The sequence below is a fragment of the Ovis aries genome, chromosome 1 (assembly GCF_016772045.2).
Source record: "Ovis aries strain OAR_USU_Benz2616 breed Rambouillet chromosome 1, ARS-UI_Ramb_v3.0, whole genome shotgun sequence".
Lineage (NCBI taxonomy): Eukaryota > Metazoa > Chordata > Mammalia > Artiodactyla > Bovidae > Ovis > Ovis aries.
In genome coordinates, this window is record NC_056054.1 from 192,022,496 (window position 1) to 192,048,872 (window position 26,377).

General features: G+C 38.8%; 2 protein-coding genes across 3 annotated transcripts in view; one reads left to right on the forward strand and one right to left on the reverse strand.

The window, feature by feature from the left end:
- Nucleotides 1-12,156: 12,156 nt before the first annotated feature.
- Nucleotides 12,157-18,918, reverse strand: CEP19 (centrosomal protein 19). 2 transcript variants are annotated; one of them, XM_012096467.3, is made up of 3 exons: nucleotides 18,788-18,918; nucleotides 15,283-15,479; nucleotides 12,157-14,561 (listed from the first exon to the last, which is right to left on the reverse strand). In XM_012096467.3, the coding sequence occupies exons 2-3, from the start codon at nucleotides 15,410-15,412 to the stop codon at nucleotides 14,200-14,202; spliced, it is 492 nt and encodes a 163-aa protein (XP_011951857.1). In that variant the 5' UTR covers nucleotides 15,413-15,479; nucleotides 18,788-18,918; the 3' UTR covers nucleotides 12,157-14,199. The 2 variants fall into 2 exon arrangements, with proteins under 2 accessions (XP_011951857.1, XP_004003061.1); XM_004003012.4 differs by having other exon boundaries at nucleotides 15,283-15,482.
- The window catches only part of PIGX (phosphatidylinositol glycan anchor biosynthesis class X), a 29,560-nt gene continuing 19,019 nt past the window's right edge, over nucleotides 15,837-26,377 (forward strand). The window contains exons 1-3 of the mRNA XM_060397249.1: nucleotides 15,837-15,844; nucleotides 18,834-19,285; nucleotides 22,381-22,444. Of these exons, the coding sequence (XP_060253232.1) occupies nucleotides 15,837-15,844; nucleotides 18,834-19,285; nucleotides 22,381-22,444 (524 nt within the window). The remainder of the gene's footprint in view (nucleotides 15,845-18,833; nucleotides 19,286-22,380; nucleotides 22,445-26,377) is intronic.

Sequence of the window (26,377 nt, forward strand, 5' to 3'; positions counted from 1 at the left end):
GGTGAAGCTCTAATGCTGTGGCCACCTGATGCGAAGAGCCAAATTCATTGGAAAAGACCCTGATGCTGGGAAAGATTGAGGGCAGGAAGAGAAGGGGATGACAGAGGATGAGATGGTAGGATGGCATCACTGACTGGATGGACATGAGTCTGAGCAAGTTCCAGGAGTTGGTGATGGACAGAGAAGCCTGGTGTGCTGCAATCCATGGGGTTGCAAAGAGTTGGACACGATTGAGCGACTGAACTGGACTGAACTGATATGTCCAGCCAGTTGTCAGGCCTTCTCAAAGCTTACTAACCAAAAGATTGAGACTACTTTTAAAAATAAATAAATAAATAAGTGAGGTGGGAGAGACCATTTAGAAAGCTATAGATGTGACTCAGCTCAGACTAAGCTAGGATTTTTCTAGTCTCTGCTCTAGACTGCTCTCTGATGGCTATGGTTTTAAGAGAGGGGGTGTTGGGTGACCACCTAGTTCAGTTCAGTTCAGTTGCTCAGTTATGTCCAGCTCTTTGCAACCCCATGGACTGCAGCACACCAGTCTTCCCTGTCCATTACCAATTCCTGGAACTTGCTCAAACTCATGTCCATCCAGTCGGTGATGCATCCAACCATCTCACCCTCTGTTGTCCCCTTCTCCTCCTGCCTTCAGTCTTTCCCAGCATCAGAGTCATTTTCAATGAGTCAGTTCTTCGCATCAGGTGGCCAAAATATTGGAGCTACAGCTTCAGCATCAGTCCTTCCAATGAATATTCAGGACTGATTTTCTTTAGGATTGACTGGTTTGATCTCCTTGCTGTCCAAGGGACTCAAGAGTCTTCTCCAACACCACAGTTCAAAAGCATCAATTCTTTGGCACTCAGCTTTCTTTACGGTCCAACTCTCACATCCATACATGACTACTGGAAAAACTATAGCTTTGACTGTACATATATTTGTCAGCAAAGTAATGTCTCTGCTTTTTAGTATATTGTCTAGGTTTGTCATAGCTTTTCTTCCAAGAAGCAAGCATCTTTTAATTTCTTGGCTGCAGTCACCATCTGCAGTGATTTTGGAGCCCAAGAAAATACAGCCTGTCACTGTTTCCATTGTTTCCCCATCTATTTGCCATGAAGAGATGGGACCAGATGTCATGATCTTTGTTTTTAGAATGGTGAGTTTCAGGCCAGCTTTTTCACTCTCCTCTTTCATTTTCATCAAAAGGCTCTTTAGTGCTTTTTTGCTTTCTGCCATAAGGGTGGTGTCATCTGCCTATCTGAGGTTATTGATAGTTCTCCCAGCAACCTTAGTTTCAGCTTGTGCTTCATCCAGTCTGGCATTTCGCACAATGTACTCTGCATACAAGTTAAGTAGCAGGGTACAATATACAGCCTTGACGTACTCCTTTCCCAATTTGGAACCAGTCCATTCTTCCATGTACAAAGCCATCATCTCCAGTGGTTTTCAAAATTTGGTTTTAGTAGAGTACTCTTGCCTGGAAAATCCCATGGATGGAGGAGCCTGGAAGGCTGCAGTCCATGGGGTCGCTGAGGGTCAGACACGACTGAGCGCCTTCACTTTCACTTTTCACTTTCATGCATTGGAGAAGGAAATGGCAACCCACTCCAGTGTTCTTGCCTGGAGAATTCCAGGGACAGGGGAGCCTGGCGGGCTGGCATCTATGGGGTCGCACAGGGTCGGACACGACTGAAGCGACTTAGCAACAGCAGCAGCAGCAGCAGTTTTAACAAATGTCTCAAGAGGAACTCGGAAATAGGTTAAACTTTAAAACATAAGGGCTGAGCTGCTGTGGTTTGACTGAGTCCAGTTTAAGCCCTAGGTCTCCTTCCTTTTAGTCTCCCGGGAACAATTAACATTCCCTGCCCCCCACCTCCCCAACCCCAGCTGCGAAGGATGACACTCTATAGAGAGCTGTTTGAAAAACACTGGTCTGATTAACCTCCCATCCAGAGCCTAGTTAGATTGCTTTCAGGGTCAGCCAGATCTCTACTTCACAAAGTCATCCTTCTTATTGCTAGATGCTTTGATCCTCAGAAAATTCTTCCTTTTACTGAGGTGAGAACTGCTCTCTAAATTTCCATCCACTGTGCCTTATTTTTCCCTCTGGAAATCTTGCTATGTTCTTCCACATGAAAGGCCATTAAATAAATGTTCATTGAGAGCATTCTCTCTTTTCCAGGCAACCCCTCATCACGTCTTCCAGTAGATTCTCCTGTGACATGGTCACTCCCTGTGGGACATGCTCCAATTTGTTGACGTCTCCTTTAAGATGAGACTCCTGGAAGAGACTGTGGCTCCAGACAGGATCTGGCCTGGGCAGTGTGCATGAGGGCCGGTCCTCCCCTTGATCTGGACATGAAGCCTCAATTAGTGCAGTGTGGAATTACATTAGCTCCCTTGGCAGCCACTCTCCAGTCTCTTCATACTGAATCTGCTGTCTATGAAACTCCCTCTGTTTCACATTAATTGCTATTAAGAGAATTCTTTCCCATCCTGTGCTTTTGCAAGCTGACATTTCTTAATGTAAGTGCTGGATTTTACTTTTAGCTCCTCAGTATTTCATCCTGTTGGCTTTAGTCCAGTCGTGAAAAATATTAAAAAATCTTGATTCTGTTTCTCAATGGTTATTCCTTCCCAGCCTTAGTTGCCTTGGATTTTAGAGTTAATTTTGTACATGAGGAAGATTACTAACATGTATCTGGAGCTTAGGTGAGAGGTGGAGGTGAGAGACATTTTTTTTGAACTTCTATTTATTGAGTACACTATCTAAAATTATTTAATCTTTCATGTTTATACTGGCCCAGTGGACAGAGATATTAATACTGCATGTTACAAAGAAGGAAACTAAGGGGCAGGGAGGAAAATGAAGATCTTCTTCAGTTATCAGTCTCAGTAACTACTGGCCTTGCAGCTGCTTCTGTGCATGCAAGTTACAGAAGCTCCACTCTGTGGTCTCAGGGGAAGGTTTGGGCTCAGCTATGGCTGAAAGGCTGTGGACTAAAGGAAGGTGAGAAGAAAAAATAACTCTGGGGTCCTTCTTCAGAGAGTGACATCTCATTAGCCTTTTGAAGAAAATGAAGTCAAACATAAGAATGGATGAAAATTGAAAATAGGTGGAAAAAAATGATGAATTAAAAAAATAAAATTTATTGAGCATATAATGCTATAAAATGTGACTTGGTCATATAGGTGTTTTAGTTACATGATCTGTAAAATCTTGAAATCGGCATTTGCGGCTTTATCAGACTGATAGAATTTTTCCCCTTGTCTTTTTAGATTCTGCAGAAGGAAATGATGATTGAGTGAAGGATTATCCCCATGTCGCCCTACTTTAATTGATCTGCACAGCATTTATGATCACATGATACTTTTCTTATTTACTTATTTCTCTCCACTGAAATGTAAGCTCCATAAAAGCAGGGTCCTGTCTGCCTTGTTCTCCTCTGTATCCCTATTACCTAGAATAGTGCTGGGCACATACCAAGTGTTTAAAATGGATCTAAATATAACAGACAAAACCTAGCATTTTAAAAAGATTATTTAAAAACAATGTATTGAAAGACTCACCCTGCACTCACCCTTGTTGTAGATGTAGGCACTTTGTTTAAATTTTAAGAAAATACTGCTAACATCCTTCCAGGGCCAAGTCAAAGCTACTTTGGATAAATTAAAAAATATATACTGCCCTCTGATGGTAGTGGGGGTTTTAGTTTTAATTTTAGCAGCACTAGTTGACCTCCTAGTTCCCTTAGAGTCAAACTATGGTTTGGGGGAATGGCAGAGCCAAGGTGCCTCTATATATATAGCCAAGGGCCTATACAATACAAAATATGTTTGTTATTCATCTTCAAGACAATTCTCCTAGCTATGACTCCTACCTACCCCTACCTTTCCAACCAGATTGCTGCCCCAGCCCCCTTATTCTGGAGCCCCACTGGTCAATTCGGCAGTGCGAGGGTGGGTCTGCTCAGAGATGGGGGCAGAAAGATAGTGACACCACTTGCTTGCTTGAGCCTGCTGGGACCCAGAGAGGGGTGACCCTTCATATGGCAATTGTGTTTTTAGCTGTCTAACTTCTTAACTTTGCCTCTTTTGTTTTTTGCCTCAAACTTTCCACTTTTTCCTGCCTCCTGTTCCGAATCCTCTCATAGGTGGAAATATCAAATTTGAAAGTTTAAAAAATGTCAGCCCATTATATTAAAAGCATGCCTCAAAAGATATTCTAAAAATATGCTAATCCTTTTATCATATGGCTATCAGATGTCAAAGTATAATTTTTAAAATTTTTGAAACATAATTCTCATAACCAATATAAAATGAAGATATGCTAACACTTATTAACTCACTGATGAAGGGCACCACTAAGGTGGTAGAGCTGGTTCCAAAAATATTTTGAAGGACTAAGTGTTTATAGGTTTTCACAGAAAATGTTAGGATAAGATGGCTAAGTTAGAAGATAGAAAAATGGCTAATGTCCTATAGGCAAATAAACCTATAGGTTATCTTCTCTACTGGGCAGAAATTTTCAAGTTAATAGTGTCTGGGTTCTAATCAAATAATAAACCTCAACACACAGATATATTGTCCTAGAAAATTAAACAATTTTTAGAAAAGATTTTAAACAATACTATAGTATAATATTGCAAAAACATTTGGCTCTCATGTTTTGCCTTATTTTAAGTTTTGGATAATTTTTCATAACACAAGTTTTTTCATATATATATGAAGTTTATACGTATTTCTCATGTTAGTCTTTTCTCTATTTTGGAGTGTGTGCTTATTTTTCAAATATTAAACAGTGGATATGAGAGAGAGAAAAAGTAAATCTCACAAGATTTCTTTTGTTACTATTTGACAATTTTAATTTCAGGGTGAAAGTGTTTGGTATAGAATGGAGGAAAAAGAGGTAAAATGAGAAGAGAGTTTAAAGGTTTTGGATAAAATAAATTTGAGGGTTACATTAAAATTTTACTTTATCCATTTTATTATGGTCCATTATTAGAAATAATGGATGCCTCTAAGTTTCTTTTCGTTGAAGAATCCATCAGACCCCAAATATGAAAATTATGTAGTACCCAGTGTCTAATAACAGGAAAGAGGAACAGTGGAATCAACAGATATTTAATAACCGTGATGACAGATATTTGGCTCTAGTTAAGATTTCCTTTTCAGCATTGAGGCACATGGTAATTTCACTGTCCCAGCCACGTAATGCTTATTAATAAGGTCAAGATGGCAGCCCTAATGGACTTTGCCAACCTAAGAGTTCCTATCAGAAACTGAAAGATTCCTGGATCCATAATCACACGTATCTAGGTTAGGAACAAGGATCATTCATTCTGTTTAAAGAAAATCCTGTCTTGATCACACACTGCCAATTTTTTGTTTGTTTTGTTTTTGTTTTCTTACGGGAACTTTTTTCTTTATTTTCTTATAGGAACATATAGGAACTTTTTTCTGACTTTAAAAAATCAAACGCTCTAATCTATCACTTTTGTCCTCTGTACATTTTCTCTACCTCTTTCTAAACATATAATATTAATTCCACCGTTTTACATTTTCTTCTTCAAATTATTAATGCAACTGGCCAAAACCATACTAAGCATTTCATACCTACACAAATGAATTTAGGATCTGGCTGAGTTTTTTCTCCCTGTTGTCCCTTATCAGTCAGTGTTCTCAGGATCTTTCAACATCTGAGCTACTGTTCCTCCAGACTCCTTAGTTTCACAAGGCTTCATAGCTTTTTTGACTTTGTGGACTTCATCTCTATCAGTCTTGGTCTGGAAAGTTCAGATGCTGGATCTCATCATCACTGGGACTTACTAAACTTCCGAGACCTTTTAACTCAGCATTTCCCTTCTCTAACCTAACCGCTCTATTGTTTTCTCCCAAGCACACCTGTCACAACTTGCCGGGCCTTCCTTCTGATGCCACCCTTTCTAGTACTTTTCATTGCGCAGCCCCTCCTATTTGACTCAGCTTCCCCCAGGCTCCGCAGGACTCCACCCAGCCTTAGATTCCAAAGTCCACAGCTTTGTGCTGCCCTTGTCAGTTGCCTACCCTTCCTCAGTCTCTTGTACTTTGCTCTGTCCACGGTATCAATCTCTTCCAGACATCTTTGGGTCTATCCTTAAAACACACGTGGTCCCTACCAGGTCCAGAAATGAAACAGGCCAATGGAAGAGGTATGTTCTGTTGTTTACAGGAATTTGGGGCTGGGGGAAAAATAGAGAAATTCCACTTACATCGGCTTAAAAATGGGAAAATTTGTTATTTCATGTAACAAAATGTCCAAAGGTAGGACAGGCTCTGTTTGCAGTACAGCAGGATTCTGTCTCCATCTTTCTGTGCTTCTCTTTGTTCTGTCCTCATTACGATCAGCATCACCCTCAGGCTGGCCACAAAGTGACTGTGATTTCCAGGTGTTATTTTCAGATACAACCATGTCCAGAGAAACAAGAGACTTCTCCAAAAAATAGCGAACGCCTTTCTCTCAGGTCCTCGTAGACCCCCCTTCACCTCTCATTGGCTAGAATTGGGTGAGATGCCCATCTCTAATCCAGTCATTGACAATGAAATGCAATCACTGGAATTTACTGAGACCTAACAGGGTTTGCCTCTAGACCTGAGACTTGTGTGGGAAGGATGATATCTGAACAGACAGTACTGAGCCTCTGTGGGAAATGAAAGAAGTGAAAGGATGTTGAGTAGGTAATCTGCTATGTAACTGTATCTTTTACAGTCTGAAATGGTGAACCATTGAGAGAATGGTGACCCTTTAGCCATAAAGGCTAAAAATTTTGAACTTGAATGTTGATTGGCCGTTCAGCCATTAACACTCTTGTAGACTTGAGGGGGAGTTCTTTTGTTAGTTTGTTTCTAGGAGAGAGGAGGTGAGGATAGGGGAGATCCTTTTCAGTTTGTGACCCTTGGATTGTAGGTTTTCATGAAACTCCCCACAGTCTACTTTTTCCATCTCTGTTGACCACATGCAACCTGACCCTTCCAGCTGAACAAAGCCCCTTCTTTCTAATAAAATAAGAATTCACATTTTGAGGCAAGACAAGAAAAAATTAAACAATTTTTTTTCTGTCTGTTGGGCCTCCTCCCTCCCCTCTAGTATGAACTGTGCCTCTGCAGTAAGTGTTAACCAGACCTCCGCCATGGCAGAAGTACCTGCATAACCATAAAGATCACATTTTTTCCTTCTGCTGCCAGCCATGTAACTCCTTAAAAGATAACATTTCTTTCTCAGTCTTGTAAGCGGTCATATTGGCCTCACACTTGCCTTCTATGTGAGACATCTTCAGTGAACTTTATGTACAATGCCAATATATTATTTCCCTTAAAAATAGTGATCGGTCAGGGAACTATACTCAATATTTTGTAATAAGCTATTTGGGAAAAGAATCTGAAAAAAAAATCCATGCACTTTGTCATACACCTGAAACTAAAACAACATTGTAAATCAACTATACTTCAACAAACAAATAAATAGTAAAAATAAAAAATAGTGATTGATGCAGAACAGACTGGTCAGACAACGTAGGGAGTTACTGGGCCATACCTCATGGAAGTCCTTAGCTAAATTACTTACTTGTGACCTTATTAATGATACTAGCTATATTATTTGTATTCTGCCTATATTACAAGATTATTTCTTGCATTGCCAAATGCGTGACTGAGCCTCAGATAAAAATGATGCTCAAGTGACCTGAAATGACTGACCAAATATATAGTCCTATAAGACCAGTGATTATAATAGTGTAGCTCTAGATATGGGAAGAAGTAACAAGAGGGAGCCATTCCCTGGACCATCATAGACTAGAAAGACAGGCAATCCGGAGGCTTTGGGCTATTTTGTTAACAGGGCCTAGTCCAGTAACAGCACTTCGAGTAGCCTATCAGTGAAATCCTCACCCAACCTGGGAATGAGCATTCCTAGTGCCCTAGAATGAATTGGTCACAAAATGCCTCCCAAATCTTGGTTAAAATTGATTGGGGATTTCCTGGGTAGTCCAGTGGCTAAGATTCTGTGCTCCCAATGGAGGGGCCTGGATTCGATCGCTGGTCAGGGAACTAGATCTCACATGCTGTAAGTAAGACTCAATGCAACCAAATAAAATAAATAAAATATATTAAAAAAAAGTTAAGGTGGGAGGGGGGTTCATGTTTGGGAATGCATGTAAGAATTAAAGATTTTAAAATTTAAAAAAATAAAAAACTAAAATTAAAAAAAAAATAAATAAATAAATAAAAATAAAAAAAAATAAAATCCCCCTAGACATATGAACCATAAAAAAAAAAAAAAAAAAGTTAAGACTGAAAGGGAAGTGATCAAAAAATAAAGAATGTTGCCCACTGTCAACTTCGAGAATCAAGTCCTTAACCACTGCAGTCGCTGACCTACAGTACCCCTTGAAAGGAATTCAGGGCAAAAGATACCCCGTTCACCAGAATTAAATGTGTACTGACCTCCCCCTTTACTCTTCCAAACAGTTCTCAGATCTCTCTGAGAGACTGTCTCCCAGGTTATAACCCTGAGTTTGGTTCAAACAGAATTTTCCATTTGTTTCTTAGATGGATTATGGATTAATTCACCGTAACTACTCACTCTTATCCCAGCTTCTCCTCAGTCTCACTACAATCTGATGGCTCTGCCTGGCTCATTAAGAAGACTGAAATCATGAACCTGCCCCTGGTTTCATAACTGCCCTATCACCAGTCTTCTCTCTTAGTCTTCCCTTTCCTTTATTTTAAAAAATTTTTATTGGATTATAGTTGATTTACTGTGTTGTGTTAGTTTCAGATGCACAGCAAAGTGAATCAGTTAAGCATATATGTATCCACTCTTTTAAAAATAGTTTTCCCATATAGGTCATGACAGAGTGTTGAGCAGAGTTCCCTGTGCTATATGGTAGGTCCTTATTAGTTATCTATTTTATATATAATAGTGTATATATGTCAATCCAAAACTCTCAGTTTATCCTCCCCTCATCTGCTTTCCCCCAAGTAACCGTAAGTTTTTTCCCTACATCTGTGACTCTCTGTTTTTTAATACATTCATTTGCATTTTTTTGTTTTAGATTTCATATATAAGCAATACCATATAATATTTGTCTTTCTCTGACTTACTTCACTCAATATGACAGTCTCTAGGTCCATTCATGTTGCTGCAAATGGTAGTATTTCATTCTTTTTTATGGCTGAGAAATAATCCATTGTATATATGTACAACATCTTCCATTCCTCTGTTGATGGACATTTAGTGGCTTCCATATCCTGGCTATTGTAGATAGTGCTGCAATGAACATTGGGGGTGCAATTATCTTATCGGATTAGGGTTTTCTTCAGATATATGCCCAGGAGTGGGATTGCAGGATCACATGGTAGCTCAAGTTTTAGTTTTTTTAAGGAACCTCCCTATAGTGGCTGTGCCAATTTACATTCCTACCAGCAGCGCTAGAGAGTTCCCTTTTCTCCAAGCCTTCTCCAGAATTTATTGTTTGTAGATTTTTTGACTGGTCCATTTTGACTGGTGTGATACTTCATTGTATACATTGTCCAAGATCAGGGTGTCAGAATGTTCAGTTTCTGGTGAGAACCTTCCTCCAGCTTGCAGACTGTCAATTTCTTGTAATATCTTCACATGGTGGAGAACAGAGCAGAGCAAGCAAGTTCTCTTCTGACTCTTTTCAGGTCACTAATCCATTCATGACAGCTTCACCCTTAGACTTCATCTAATCCTTATCACCTCCCCCAAAGGCCCCACCTCCTAATACCATCACATTGAGGGGTAGAGTTTCAACAAATTAATTTTGGAAAAGCAGAATCATTCAGTTCATTCAACATTCAGTTCATAACACTTAGGTTAGGCAAAGAGTTCTTAGAATTGACACCAAAAATAAAACCTATAGAAGAAAAAAACTGATATATTTGACTTCATCAAAAATTTAAATTTTTTGCTTCAAAGACAACAGTGATAACATTTTTAAAAATCCATGGAAAAATATCTGCACGTCCTATATCTGAAAAAGAACTTGTACTCAGTGTATATAAAGAGCTTTTACAACTCATTAATAAGAGAGACAATCCAGTTTTTAAATGAGCAAAAGATTTTCATAGACATGTGTTCAAAATATCTGATTTTGTGGACTTAAAAACAGGTGAATTTTGGGACTTCCTTGGCGGTCCAACAATTAAGAATCCATGCTTCCACTGCAGGGCACATGGGTTTGATCCCTGGTCAAGGAAATAATATCCCACGTGCTGTGTAGTGGGATCTTATTTCCCACAAATAAAAAACAAGTGAATTCTATGGTATGTATATTGAAATAAATGTTATACCTCAGTAAGGCTGTTTAAAAAATAGGAAATAGAACAGAATCAATATCTACCGTTCATGTGTTCTAAGAATGAACAAGAAGGGTCAAAGATAAGCGCAAAATTTCATCAAAACCAAATAGAGATGGAGATTGAAAAGGTGGGAGAAGGGAAGGAATAAATTCATTCATGCAATAAACAGTTTTTGAGTATTTACTCTGTGGAAGTTCCTCAAGACATTTGGAAAGAGGCAGCTTTAAAGGAAAGGGAAAGCTCATGCATATAAAAAAATAAACCAAATAAAAATAAATGAGCAGAGGCTCTAAAAAGACATTTCTCCAGAGAAGACAGATGGTCAAAAAGCATGTGAAAAGATGCTTAACATCACAAATTATTAGAGAAATGCACATCAAAGCTATAATGAAGTATCATACCAGTCAAAATGGACCAGTCTACAGTAAGATTAGAGCCAGATCAGCACTGAAAGTGACTGGAGTGGGGGTTAGATTTATTTAACAAGCTAAATGAGCTAGAATTTGGTTACATACTGTATTAGATTAAGAGAGACAAAGTGATATGTCTTCTTTTAACATGTTGGAGGCTTGTCTATGTTTATAGACTGCAGAGAAAGCCAGCAGAGAATGAAACTGAAAATGAGAAAGACAGAGACAGAGAGAGAGAAAGAATAATTAATGAAACCAGCTTATAAGAGAAGATGGAATCCAGAGCCCTCTAGGAAAGCTAATTTCTCTGCAGAGTGGGAATTGAGAGAAAGTGAGGGAAAAATATTCTCATTTCACTTGTACACTCTGATATTTGTCTAAAAATGTAAGATAAAATAAAAGATAGTGAATATGCATTAACTTTATAATGGAAAAACACTTAAAAGAACTCAGCAGAAGAATTAGCTTTGAACAAGACACATGGAGGAAAAAACCTGTAACTACTCTGCTCATATGATCTCCCCCTTCTGCCCTAGTTACAGTCCTCTGCTGTACATGTGTTAGTTTTGTTGCTTTGTCTGGACTATGTTAACAACTCAAAGGTAAAAGTTGCAGCTCATTTTGTACTTTTCTAATGCTCTCAATTTAGTGAATATAGGAGCTGTGCATAAAAAAACCCCAAAACATGGATTGGGAAATGTGAGGCAGAAGACAGTAACATAATCAAAAGATAATTATTTTGATACAAATGAAAACTTAGTATATGATGTGTATGCTCAGTCACTCAATCCTGACTCTTCGTGACCCCATGGACCCCAGTCTTGCCAGGTTCCTCTGTCTAGAGGATTTTCCAGGTAAGAATACAGGGGTGAATTACCATTTTTTCCTCCAAGGGATCTTCCCGACTCAGGGATCGGGCACACATCTCTTGCGTCTCCTGTTTCAGCAGGCGGATTCTTTACCACTGCACCACCTGGGAAGCCCCTAGTATATGATAAAGGATGCATTTCAAGTCAGTGTAGGGAAAGATAGGTAATTCTCTAGATAATGGTGTTGGTATAGTTGGATAGGCACCTGGAAAAAAGTAATGTCATATTTTACAGTAAAATTAATTCCTGTATAGAAAAAATCATGGGATCAAAACAAAAAGTCTTAGTGAAAAATTCCTTTTTAAATATGACACAAAATGCAGAAGCATACAGAAAAAATATTGATCAATCGGACTTGAAAAAATTCTTTCTGGAAAAAAATGTCATAAACAAAGTGAAAAAAAATATATGACAAGGTGGAAATATCTGCAACCCATTTCATACATCATGGACTATTTTCCTTGATAAATAACTTTTTACCAATCCATAAGAAAACGACCAGTAATCCAACAGAAAAATGAGTGGATGTAACATTTTTATTTCATTTAAAAAAGGCTTATCTCATAGTGTATGAAGTCACTCAGTCTCACTCATAATAAAAGCAATGCAAATTAGAACTATGGAGATACCATTTTTAAATTATAAAACTGACAAAGATCAAGTATGATAACTCTTTCGATGAGCATGTGGGGAAAATAGGTACTCTTATGTACTGCTGATAGTTTAAATTGCTACAACCTTACTACAAAAATGTATTTACTGTGCATTCGTAAAATACACTCTACCCCATCTCCTACCATTTTTCTTTTGCTCAATCTGTTCTAACCACACTGGCCTCTTTACACTTCCTCAAATACATCAAGCACACTCCAGCCTTGGGGACCTATGTACTTCCCATTTTCCACTACCCCTGATATGCACATCAATTTTTCCTTACCTCCTTCAAGCCTTTGCTCAAATGTCACCTCTTCAGTGAGGCCTTCTCTGAAGTCCCTGTCAAAAACAGCGGCACCCATACCATCATTCTCTTTTCACTCTGTTTTTAACTCTGAGCAGGTATCATATGACATTATTCTATGTGTTTATTGTTTCTCCCCTCCAAGCAGACTGTAAAGTTTATCAAAGCCTGCACCCCCAGACTCTTGAACAGTAGAAGCTCAGCACGTTGTAGGTGCTCAGTAAGTACTGACTGAATGAATGGGACTCTTTGGCAGACAATCTAGCAGTATCTATTATAATTCTGGATGCACAAACCCAGCAATTCCCCTCCAGGTGTCATTTACAGTTCTGCAAGATGGGGAATGTACGAGGTTTTTCACTGTGGTACTGTTCGTAATAGTGAAAGGGGAAAACAACCCAAGGCCAACTTTTGAAGTAGATCATCTATATCTACACAGTGAAGTAATACGCAATTATGGTGGGATCTCCAGCTCTGAAAGTTCTTTTGCTACCTTTGGCAAATAAACATTTGAGACATGGCCATCTTAAATCCTTGGTGATACCACTATAAGAATGATCTTTTTAACGAGACTTTTAATGCTCAAGAGAGCAGAGATGGACAGGTAGAAAGAGTAATTTTTACAACTTTATTTAATGAGTACTAATTTCCTTGCAGAAAACAGAGGATTTCTACCAATTAAATAATATTCTAATATGAAGAAAGATGTATCTATACGTATATTACCGTGTACAACAAAGATATTCTCTTTGTAGATACAAAGTCATGAATAGGCCTAAACTGGCAGTACTTATGTTCACTTATTATGGGTAGATTTCCCATTTTATGAACAAACTTCTTATTTATGAGAAGAGGTTCAGGTTTCAGAATGTCTTGAGTGTATATTTCCTGATACTAGGGCAGGGAGAGGGACCAGAATTCCCCTGCTGTCCATCAAATTGTATCCATTTGCAGCTACAGAGCATTCTACAGGGGTTCTCATCTACTACAGAGTTAAATACATATAAAGATAATATATACAGGATACTCCCCTAGCAATCATCATGTCCTCCAATATTATCACATTATAATTTGCTTACTGTTCCTCAAATAAAATGTTCTAATTCCTATGTCTTTGCCAATCTCCCACAACATCCCTCTTTTTTTCCTCCCAATTTCTCTAATCAGGAATCCTACCTAAGCTTCTATCCAAATACTACTATCTCAAGGGCCAGCAAAATACCATTTTGCCAGTGAAGGACAAAGTCCTTCCTGACTATTCTACCTTACAGTAATCTAGGTTCTGATCCTCTTTATCAAGCATTTGGAACTAATCTTTTTGCCGCTTAATACCATTAAATTAGCTTTTCACAAGCTTTTGACTTATCTTCCAATTAGACTGTAAGCTCCTTAAAGGCAGATCCCTATATTTTGTTTTCCTATATTCCACAGGCACCTACATAGTAGATGCTATATACATCCCGGTTTGGAAAAGTAACACTGTCAATCCAAATGTGACCTAATCCGTACAGTGTTCTTTACAGACTTTTCTACAATCAATCTATGGTCTTGTATAAATATGCATTTTCTACTACTCAATAATTTTTTTTCCAGTTTTTGGTTATCAGAAATCTTCAGCTGACTCTGTGTCCCAGCCACAGGACTGTAGCTGTTCATCCTGTGGGAACTCCACTTCAATATCATAGACAAAATCTGGATCATCCTTCTTCTTCTGATTTTTCTCAAAAAGTTCATCCATGATGCTCTTCCTTTTGGCAAGTTCCTTGTCATCTAGTTTGTTCAGGTCTTCCTCAGGATCAATGGTTGTTTCCCGTTGAATCTGTTCCATTGTTTCTGCCAGGCTCTGCCCCCACAAGTTACCTCGTAAAAAGCTGAATAACTTCTCCAGCTGCTTCAGGGATACCTGTTCCAGGTAACCCTTGTGTCGTGGATTATTCTTTAATTGTTCGGCAGCTCTGCTGCAATCTAGGAGCGAGAAACAAAACTATTATACCACACACTACTATACCACTCAGTAGTCTGAGACTTCTGAGACTACAGTAGTAGTAGTCTCAGACTACTGAGGCCCCACAAATTACTGAAAGCATTACCTATCATTATAGTCAAGTAGCTACGTGGCTTTTGGGAATGAATTAAGTTACAGACCTATTTCTTTACATCCAGCTTTGAGTGTGATGGGGGAAGGATCAACATATTTTTTATTTCTGTAATTTAAAATCACTTTGAGGAGATGTTAAGTACTTCCAACTGAAGAAAATGTCTGAGAAGAAAAAGTAGTATTACAGCTTTAGATATTAGAATTGGTACTAAGGAAATATCAAGACTACAAATTAAAAAACACATTTGGAGGAGGAGAAGGGAATTAATATTATTGAATAATCCTATCTCATTTAACCTCCTCCCAGGGATGGAGGAGCCTGGTGGGCTGCCATCTATAGGGTTGCACAGAGTTGGCCATGACTGAAGCGACTTAGCAGCAGCAGCAGTAGCTGACCTGATAAAATTTCCTTTAACAGATTAGGAAATGGATGCTCACCAAGATTAAATAATTTAGTCAAATTTACACCCCCACCCTGACAGTCATGACTTGAACCTTGGTCTGTCTAACTGAAGACCATATCACTCCATTACATGAGACTGACTCAGATAATAGTTATGATAAGAGGCAAGATAAAACATAAGATACCTGAATACTTGGAAAAGTTTCGGACTGGCATGATGCGCTGGCGATTTTTCCCCTTCATTTCATTCTCGTAGATTAAGATAATAGCCGGAGGCTGGAACCTAATTCCACATTTTTTGGCAGTGCACATCATTCTCACATACACTTCATGATAAATCAGAGGAAATCTGATGACAATGTGTTAGTCACATAACGACTTCCTGCTAAAGGGGGAAAAAAGTTAAGTGTTGGGTAAATCACATCCCTCCCTGCTTTTCCTCCCTGGTGAATATGGCTCTAGTCCAGTTCTGGAGATACATGGTCAGTTCAAGCTCAGTATTTCAAGAGCTATCTTGAAAGTTCAGTTTGGCCCTGGGTTATCCTTAATCTGTAGAATCCCTGGTTCATTGAGGGATGTAGGCTGGTTCACACATGAGCCTAAAATGCAATTCAGTTTGGATCTCTTAGTGCACTGTACTTTTAACCAAAGACTGCAGGAACCCCTAACTCAGCCCAAGAATCAACTTACAGGATCTCTTTTTGTTTACCAATTAAACAAGTATGTACATGCACCCTCAATGTCAAGGTACTAAGGATTTTTTAAATCTTTTAAATAAATTATGTCCTGAGAGTTTCCCCAGACCAGACCTCCCCCTCCTATACTTCCCCAATCATTCCACTCTTTGAGGTATTTTTAATTTGTTTTGTTTTTCACTGCACTGGGTCTTCATTGCAGTGTCTGGGCCTCTCTTAGCTGCAGTGCACAGGTATGTAGGCTCTCAAGTTCCCTGACCAGGGAGCAAACTTGCGTCTCCTGCATTAGAAGGCAGATTCTTAACCACTGAACTGGCAGGGAAGTCCTTCATTGAGTTTCTTGCTTTTTTTTTTTTCCTCATTGAGTTTTTGGTAACTACTTATTTAATCACCTATCTTTTTCTCTTCTATTCTGCATGCTCCTTGAGGGCAGGAAACATGTCCAAAGTTCACCACACTATCCCCAACACAATATCTGGATTAGGTATTCCATTGTTTAATTCAGTGTATCCTGTACATTCTCTAAGTGTTGACCGTCTAGAAGTCTGATCAAGAAGGCAGACCCGAAGCAGAATCAGCCTTCACATTTTCAAGGCAATAAAGCTTATATAGCTTTTATTTCAACTTGTTTCACTACATGATGTTTTTTCAGTTACAAGAAAAAGTCATTTTAAAGGTTAATATTTTTCATTCCCTCTTCCCTGCTCTCAATGCAAAAATATATTTAATTATAGGGAATGCTTTAGATGTGACTATGGTATTCTCAGGAAGATTTGCAAATGTCAAAAAATCTAGAAGTAAAGTAGCAAAGGGATGATACCTTCATAAATTTAGTTCTGCCAGAGAATCACAATAGAAACAGGATTACTTAATAGATATTTACTGGAGAATTGGGAGGGGGTAGGAAGAAACATACAAAATAATAATCATCCCTGATTCCTTCCAGTCTTTTTTCTAGACATAGTTTTAGTATGTTTTTATGTTGATACATACTATTTCCTGCCTTTTAAATTTTTAAAGAAACTTATTTTGCTGAAAGTGAAGTCGCTCAGTCGTGTCTGACTCTTTGCAACTCCATGGACTGTAGCCCATCAGGCTTCTCCATCCATGGGGTTTTCCACACAAGAATACTAGAGTGGGCTGCCATTTCCTTCTCCAGGGGAATCTTCCCCACCCAGGGATCGAACCCAGGTCTCCCACATTGCAGGCAGATGCTTTACCCTCTGAGCCACCAGAGTGGATTTACAATGTTAATTTCTGCTATATAGCAAAATGACTCAGTTATAAACATATATACATTCTTTTTTGTATTCTTTTCCATTATGGTTTATCACAGGATATTGACTATAGTTCCTTGTGCTATACAGTAGGACCTTATTACCCATGCTATACATGACAGTTTGCACCTGCTAATCTCAAACTCCCAATCATCTCTCCCCCAAACCCCCTCCCTCGTTGCAACCACAAATTCGTTCTCTATGTCTATGAGTCTGTTTCTGTTTGTAGATAAGTTCATTTGTGTCATACTTTAGATTCCACATACACTGTATTATATGGTATGTCTTTCTCTTTCTTACTTCACTTAGTATGATAATCTCTAGGTCCATCCATGTTGCTTCAAATGGTATTATTTCATTCTTTTCTATGTCCTGTCTTTTAAATTTAACAACCCATGTAATTTTGTCTTTAAATGCAAATTTAATGTCATTCTAAAATGCAAACTTATGACTTCAAATGTTTTGTTCTATGGATATACCATAATCTATATTATTCAGCTCTTACTGTTGGACTGAGAATTTTTACTCTTAGGAAATGGATCATATATAAAGAACAGCTTTGTCAAATTATTGTGTTCTGTCTCTGATTTGATTCAGTGATCCCATCTCATCCCTTCTTTCTTCTTTTCCTTCTCCTCCTCCTTCTTCTCCATCTCTTTCCTTTCCTTCCTTTTTTTTTTTAAAACAAATACTTCTCCCAGTTCGCCTCACTAAAATTTGTTAGTAGTGAGCACAATATAAATTCCACACTCACATGACTGTATTAATAAATAATGCATGAAAGTTATGCTCAATAATGAAGTTTTATGACTATACTCTTTTCTTTCTTTTTAAAATTAAACTTTTATTTTTACTAAAGTATTGTTTGTATTGTTAATGTAACATAATTTCATGAGGCTCATAACAAAGAACTGCTGTCCTCACCCCGTCCCCTTTCCACAGGTAATCAGTTTCAATTCTTTTAAATGTTTCTTCCAAAATCTATCTCTATATTTCTTAACAGCATGCTTATATTGCTATATTGAATTTTAGGTAGTATCCAGATGGCACTAGCGGTAAAGAACCTGCCTGCCAATGCGAAGGCACAAGAGACACGGGTTCGATCCCTGGGTCGGGAAGATCCCCTGGAGAAGGAAATGGCAACCCACTCCAGTATTCTTGCCTGGAGAATCCCATGGACAGAGGAAACTGACGGGCTACAGTCCATGGGACCGCAGAGTCCGACACGACTGAAGCGAATGAGCTCTGATATCTCTCGCCTTTAAGACATTCATCCTAGGGCCCTCCGTTCTGCTCTAATCTGCACCTGATACTCTCCAGGTCTGCTTACATATTCAATTCATGAAGACAGACGACACATTTACCAAGTTTTTCTTCTAGACATTAATACTTTCCTCCCCAGGGATCAATGACTGGCATATCTTGCCAAGCATCGCCCACAGCATCTAAGAATGTACGGATTTTGCCATCAGGTAGACGATCCTCTCCCTAACCATGCCCCTCACTAGTGCAAGGCTGATTTTCTTATAAGTACAGAAAATGCATCTTCTGCAGGTCAACGTCTAAAACCTGTCCACCAACCGTAGTGCACCTAGGAGCACTTAACTTCACTTTAAGGCCAGGCAAAGCCTGGCGCTGCAGAAAAAGACGACAGCCACAGCTTCGCAGACGTGACTGTAGGGTGAATTCTCAGGCAGGAGGATCGCATCGGCAAATACCTGGAAGTTGAGGAGAATGCCGGGAGCTCGGCTAGGCGGTTCCCAGGACAGCGTGCGGGGTTCAGGGTCAGACTCGGGGTCCACGGAGCTCTCCCCAGACCAACAGCCCCAGTGCACGTCACTGCGCTTGCGCCACTCCTCGCTCCGCCCCCGACCGTGAGGGCAAGGGGCGGGGCGACGAAGGTGCTGGACGAAGGCCTGCCGCTATCCCGGAACATTTAGGGGCGGGGAGCCGGGAAACTGCAGGATCGCAGGCGTGCGCGAAGCGAATCTTACTTCCGGGTCCCAAACTCCGTGACAGTGCGGAGCGGTGTGAACCTTGTGCACGTTCCTCCGATCGCATTTTATCCCCGCGTGCTCTTCTGGGGCGCGCGTTCTTCTTCGTCCTGGCTGCCCCAGCGGTGGCCGTCAGGGCAGTGGCCTGGCTGCTTCTCTGGGAGGCTGCTGGGTTCACCTGCTCGCCAGCCACAACATTCAACAACACCCACTTCGTCGCCGGTAAGGGGCGGAGCTGGGCCTCGGGAGTGGGGCCGGGTTAAGGTCTGAGAGGGTGGGGAGCACTCGAGATTCCCGAGACCTCTCACTTCCTCCCTTTACAAACGTGCTTCTCGCGACCCTAGAACCGTAGGGTGAGTGAAAGTGAAGTGAAGTCGCTCAGTGGTGTCCGACTCTTTGCGACCCCATGGACTATATCCCACCAGGCTCCTCCGTCCATGGGATTTCCAGGCAAGCATACTGGAGTGGGTTGTCATTTCCTTCTCCAGGGGACCCGCATTGTAGTCAGACGCTTTACCGTCTGAGCCACAGGGAAGTAGGGTGAGTAGCAGGAGATAAACAACAAAGGCTGCAAGTTCCTGCACGTCCCACCGCCCCCGCCTCCATTCTTTGTGACCAGTCCTGGTTCTCTGGAGAGGAAGGCTTGGTCTTTCTGAGGAGGGACTGGCAGCACTATTACTAACACGTTGTGAAGTACAGCCGTGAAGCATTTTGGGGTGCTCTTGGGATGCATGAGGCTTCTGACTACTGCGGGGCCAACAAAGCCTAAGTGCCCTGTGAGGTGTGAGAACCCCAATCTAGAATACCTTCCCTTGGGGAGCGTGGAAAGGGGAGGACGACTAATTTCGTTTTACAAACATGTTTGATAATAAACTGGATTGGGCTAGGGTTTCTTTAAGACTCCGGGCTGGGCGAGCGAGTCGATTCACTTCTTTGTGCTCAAGTTCGGGGGCAGAAGTGCTGTACTGGTGCTGTGAATCCAGCCCTCGTGGAGCTTGCAATGTAGTAGGGGAGATGGGTAAGTGCAGTAGTAGTTACAATAAAGTGATAACGTTTGATAGGGAAAGAAAAGTCAGTACACACACACACCAGGAAAACCAGTACGGAAGCTGTCTTTAAAACCAGGATACTAGATTAGTATCTGTCAATCAGTGCAGTTCTGCTTTTGTGTGTTTATATATTAGGTTCTGAAATTTATTTGAAGAAGGAATTATTAGGCGAAAAATAATTTTCAAACGACTGGGCTTATTGATAACTAAAGACTTTACAGCAATTTGTAAAGGGGGTCAATTTCCAGAGCCAATTCGGGCTACAAAAACGAAGTAAGTAAAATTTAAGAGTAAAAATCTTGAAGGTGAGTTCAGATGCAACAAATTCATTTTGAAAATGGTACCGTTGCCTTAAAAATCATAAATAATCTAGTATCTAGCATTTGCTATACTGTTTGTAAATTAGCTTTTCTATCATCCCAAGATAAATGAAATTTACCATTCTTTAGTCTACTCCATAGAATTTAAGCCTGTTAATCTGACCTTTTTTCTAGTTTAATTTACAGGCAGATATAAACCCTTCCCCCACCTCTGTTAAAATTAAATATTGAAGAAATGTCTGAATTTTTACAAGAGATATTCTATAAGTTATTTGTTTGGGAAAGGATGAGATATGCTTCCCCAAAGTAATTAAGGATTTTGTTAAATAGCAAGAAGAACTGAAATACCTTAGGCTTTAAAAATCAGGCAAATCTTACTTCTAATCAGTGACTTACCTAGTTGTATGACCTGCTGCTGCTGCTGCTGCTGCTAAGTCGATTCAGTCCTGTCTGACTCTAGACAGTTAGTATTTATGTCAGAGTTTACTCCTGTGTTGTAGAAGGAAATGGCAACCCACTCCAGTATTCTTGCCTGGAAAATCCCATGGACGGAGGAGCCTAGTAGGCTACAGTCCATGGGGCTGCAAAGAGTCAGACACGACTGAGCTACTTCACTTTTACTTTATTCCTGTGTTGGAGAGGGAAATAGCAACCCACTCCAGTATTCTTGCCTGGAAAATCCCATGGACAAAGGAGCCTGGTAGGCTACAGTCCATGGGGTCACAAAGAGTCGGACATGACTGAGTGGCTTCACTTTACTCCTGTGTACAAATGGCAGTAATTTTGCTGGCCTATTTCTCTAGATCATGAAAGTTAAAATACATGTGAAAACCCCAAGTAGAGAATCTGTCATATAAGTATTATTTAATAAATGTTTTTTATAAATTTATTTATTTTAATTGGAGGCTAATTACTTTACAGTATTGTATTGGTTTTGCCATACATCAGCATGAATCCGCCATGGGTATACACGTGTTCCCCATCCTGAACCCCCCTCCCAAATCTTTCATAGTTTCCCCCTTTTTTCCCTGTTCGGTATATTTCAAATGTTTCCTTCCTACTTCATTTTTGGGGGGGTCTTCTCAGGAATACTCTAATGGAATTCATAACATACAATAGTGTATGGTTTTTCTGTGTGTTTGTTTTAATGTTCTCACACATTTCCAGCTTTTCAAAATGGAGTAAAATTCCATAGCAAGGTGCCTGGGCTGATTTGGTAATCATTGGTAGCTGAATTTTGAAATTTTATGAAACTGACACTGAGTAACCATTTTAATATGTAAGTTCTACATGGAGTCAGATTAGTGAAATTTCGGGTTATTCTAAATTTATAAAAGAACCCTTTGGTCCTTTGAAATGCCTCCAGTTTTTGTTTTTTCTTTAAACCTTCTCAGTGTCTACACACTGCATAAATGTACCTTCTTCTTTTTTCTACTTGTGGATGATAGAATATAGAAGTTGTCAATTTGTATCTGATACTCAGTTTCAGTGAGCTAGGATTAAAATTGAGGTTTCCTGGCTCTTTCGCCGTTCTTTTTTTTTGATGTCCAGTGATCACCTGAATAAAGTAATATAAATAACAAACACTTACAGAGTGGGTGCTCTGTGGTTGACCCTGTTCCAACTGCTTCTACATATATTAAATTCTCATGACAACTAGCAAAGAGAGAAACTGTCTTCTTCAACATCACACAGCTATTAAGGGACAGACTGTTGTTTGAAATTAGCTAATCTAACACCAAAGTCAAGGCTTTTAACCCCTGTGCTACACTAGAAATAGATTTATGTGTAGCACAAATTGCTTAAGTTTTAAGGGTGTTTGTTTTGTTTTAGGTTGGTTAGATTTTCCAATCAATTAAAGTCTATTCAAATAATTATTTTCTAATTATTTAAATATTCTTTCATTGAGTGCTTATTTTATTTAAAAAAAGTCTTTTCATTCTTATAGGCATAAGGGCCACTTGTTCTGAAATTATTTTGAGACAAGAAGTTTTGAAAGATGGTTTCCACAGGTAAGTTGCCCATTGACTTATATCAAAATACAATTTCGTGTAATAAAACCTAAAATTGATAGGTGAAAAATGGATAAGCTGAAAAAAAATCACTTGCATTCTTAAAGTTATAATTGATGGATAAGCAGTTCATAGTTTGAAACAATGATTAAAATAACAGTGGAGAAGAGGAGAAAACAAACATTTATTATTTACTGTACATATCTATTATTTATTTATATAGACAGAAGCTATATATAGATATTCTACTTAATCTTCATAATGATTGTAAGGTAGATGATACCTTTCTTGTATTTCAGATGAGGGAACTAGAGCTCAGGGACTTTAAGTAGAGTTTAGAGTGGTAGAGCTCTGATGGAAATTTAGGTCTATCATACTCCAAAGCCACAGTCTCATGTACTAAGATACCACCCTAAATCACCATTTCTGATTTACAAAACTTGGTTCCAAAGCCCAAACTATTTCCAAGATAGAAACTATTCTCAAATATGAATATTGCCAATATTGAAGATATTTAAAAGACTGGTAAAAAGTTGTGGAAGCTGTTCCATAAGAGATTCCCAAACTTTAAAGCCTCTCAAAGTGGTTACTTTGAAGTTATTCTCAGATATTTGATTTATAAATTCTGAAAAATTTATTTTTTAAATCATTTATGATTTTTTAAACCATTTTATGATTTAAAATGATTTTTAAATCATTTTATACATCACCTTCATTTTATATATCACCTTAAACTAAAATACCTCACTCTCCTCACTCTTCACCTTTAGGCTACATTTGAATGGCTAGGAGGTATAGTAGAAAGAACTTGGTTTTTCTGTTTGTTTGCTTGTTTTTAATTCAAATAAAATTGGACTAACAATGTAGCTCTATTATTTAGTATATGTATACCCTTAGTCAAGTTGCTTAAGTCTTTGTTACCTTACTGATGAAATTAGATAATGAAAGTATTTCCTTATTAGGGTTGTGAGGATTAGATCAGAGAATATGTGGCAAGTTCCTTAATGTAGTGCTTGTCACATAGCACATACTCAGGAAATGTTAGCTTTTATTGTTAGTAATTGAGATAGGTGATCAATCTGGGCAATATAGTTTCAAAGAAAAGATGTAACTATAAAGTATAAAACTGCTTTTGGGAGAGAATTCACTTCTGAAAGGAAGTTTTTGATAGAGTTCTCGATACATTTTAAGCAATATCAGGGTGATTATGCCAAGTATGTATAAATTCTTTCTTTAACATAATTGGGATGTATCTTCAAGAGGAAAGAGAGATAACTGATTCCAAAAAGGAAGAAAGAAGTACCTGAAGAGACTATCAGGACAACAAAAGTAGCTGTCCATTCTAAGCACTGAGGATAAAAAGCAGTATTTAAAGCAACAACAAAGAGTGACAGAACCCACGAGAACAGCTTCAGAAACTAGAAATCTCAGTTATTTGAGACCTTCAGAAAATGCCAACAATCTTTTTTTTTTTAAAGGCTTTTTTTGGTTTTGTTTTTAGTTATGTTTTAGCAGGTATAGTCTTGCTGAGAGGGTGGATGAGGAAATATTAACATATCATAGAAGGTAGAATTTGTGGTCCGTTAAGACTTATTCCCACTTTGGAAAGGTCAAGCAGTTATTAGTAGTAGGAAATTATATAAAAGGGCCTTTACGACTGTAAATTAATTTAGAGTCTCCCCTCTCTGATGAATTATATCTCTTTGAAGTAGGAGAACTTGCTCAAACCATTGCTGAACTTCTTTATAATCTTTGGTTAATCTGGAAGTTAGTTAGCTGTTCTAGATTCTGGGCAGAATTCTAGGCCAGATTACTAAAACGGTGGTTTGTGAGCACAGGATAGAAATTGTTGGTCTCTGGGAACTGTATTCTGGCCTGGAGAATTCCATGTACTTATAGTCCATGGGGTCGCAAAGAGTCAGACATGACTGAGCGACTTTTCACTTTGTTTCTTTTATAGAGTTACTGGTTAAGTGGATCAGAGGATACTATAGTTGTAGTATACTTGATTTTCTACAAGTCTTTTGGTGAAATTTATGTGTTCTATTTGTGAGCAAAATGAAGAATGTGAACTGGAAGGTAATACAGGTGAATAACTTCATAAAGATTAACTAATACATCCAACATGTTTTGGTTGGTTGATTGGTTGAATGTCATCTTGGAGGGAGGTCCTGAAGATCTCTGTCTTTTAAAATATGTTTTTTCTGATGATAAGATGTTGCATGTTCACTGTTGTTCTGTCGCTAAGTCGTGTCCAGCTGTTTGCGACCCCATGGACTGCAGCATGCCAGGCTTCCCTGTCCCTAACTATCTCCTGAGTTTGCTCAAACTCATGTCCATTGAGTTGGTGATGCCATCCAACCATGTCATTCTCTGCCGCCCGCCTCTCCTCCTGACCTCAATCTTTCCCAGTAAAATATTAAAACAGCTCTTTCCTTTCAAAGGGGGAGAAAAGGAAAAAATTTAACAGTTTTAATAACTATACATTTGCATACTGTTAAGTAGCTCTTTAAGTATTACAAAAGAGTAATAAACATGGTTGGATGACATCACTAATTCAATGGACATGAGTTTGAGCAAACTCCGAAGATAGTGAACAACAGGGAAACCTGGAATGCTGTAGTTCATGGGGTTGCAAAGAGTCGGATATGACTTAGCAACTAAACAACATGGAAACTACAATATGTTACCCTACTCACAGCACAGCTGAAGATGGACTTTAAAATAAGTTTGAATGTTCGTAATTGTTAGTGTATTGACTATTATGTTCAGTGGGGGCAAAAGCTCCTTCTCTGCCACTAAACAACAAAACCTATGTAATGGCTAGCAGTGATTAAACAGAATCACAGACACCTGATTTATTTCAGCTTTGTTGATAAGCTCACATGTCTGAGCGGACACAATTTATTAAATGCACTTATCACTTTTCATATTCCTAAAACAAGATGGGTTTACATTTGATTTTTCATTTGAAAAATAATAGATCTGGCTAGAGTTTAGATACTATTGATGTTCATTTTTTCCCCTTGAAGATACGGGACTATTTTCTTTTGAATAATTTGTTAAAATGTGGAACATACCCTTTAAATATAGATACTAGGAAAAATTACTGTTAGCCTGAATACTGTGGCTAAGTATAAGTTTCTTTAGACTCTACTTCTAAATAAAGAATGTTTCTGGAGTATTCCAGATCTTTTTCATAGAACTGTGGATTCTGATTCACTGTGGGTCCAGTCACTTGTCTATGTCTCTGTTGATGAGAAATGATTCCCCCAATGTGCCAGTGAAATAGGTGGACACACAGCTCTCATTCTCTCCGTCTGTTTCTGAAATATTAGTCAGGGACACATGCATGTTATTAAAAATGAAGTTCAAAACACTTAAAATAATTCTGTATTAGACACTATTAACTCTATTATAAGTCATACTAAACTTGTTTAATGCTCCAATTCCCCTGCTAACATTTAGAAAGCAGAAGAATATTCTGCCTAACCACTGACCCCTGGTTGACTGTAATGGGTTCAGTAAGATCTGCTGCTCTTGCTCTGGAAGAATTTGGTCCTGGATTCTGTAGTTCATTCCTTGGCAACTTTTTAGCTATTACTGTGAATATTTCATTTACATTCATTGTTGTTTGAGGTGATATCTTCAAGAATACCTTGTCATTTGCACAGCACTGCACTTCCTGGAAATTTCAGCCCATTTTTTCTAGATCGACCTACTTTCCTGGTAAAGTTATGACAGTGTTAGGACTCACTTCCCTCTGAAGTAATTTAACCTAGTTTTTTGTTCTTGCAAAGCACTCCTCATTTACCATATCATATGCAACTAATGGCTGCCGGTACTCCTCTGTAGTAATGTTGCTAGGCTGTGATAATCATTCTTGACCAATTGTATCCCATGTCCCATATTTCATGCAGCTTAGAAAAACAG

Bases quoted from the DNA above. Each gene is read 5' to 3' on its own strand.
- CEP19 (XM_012096467.3), bottom strand. From the start codon at position 15,412: ATGATGTGCACTGCCAAAAAATGTGGAATTAGGTTCCAGCCTCCGGCT. The intron at 14,562-15,282 runs GTATCTTATGTT...TCTCGCTCCTAG, and splicing joins AAACTTTTCCAAGTATTCAG to ATTGCAGCAGAGCTGCCGAA.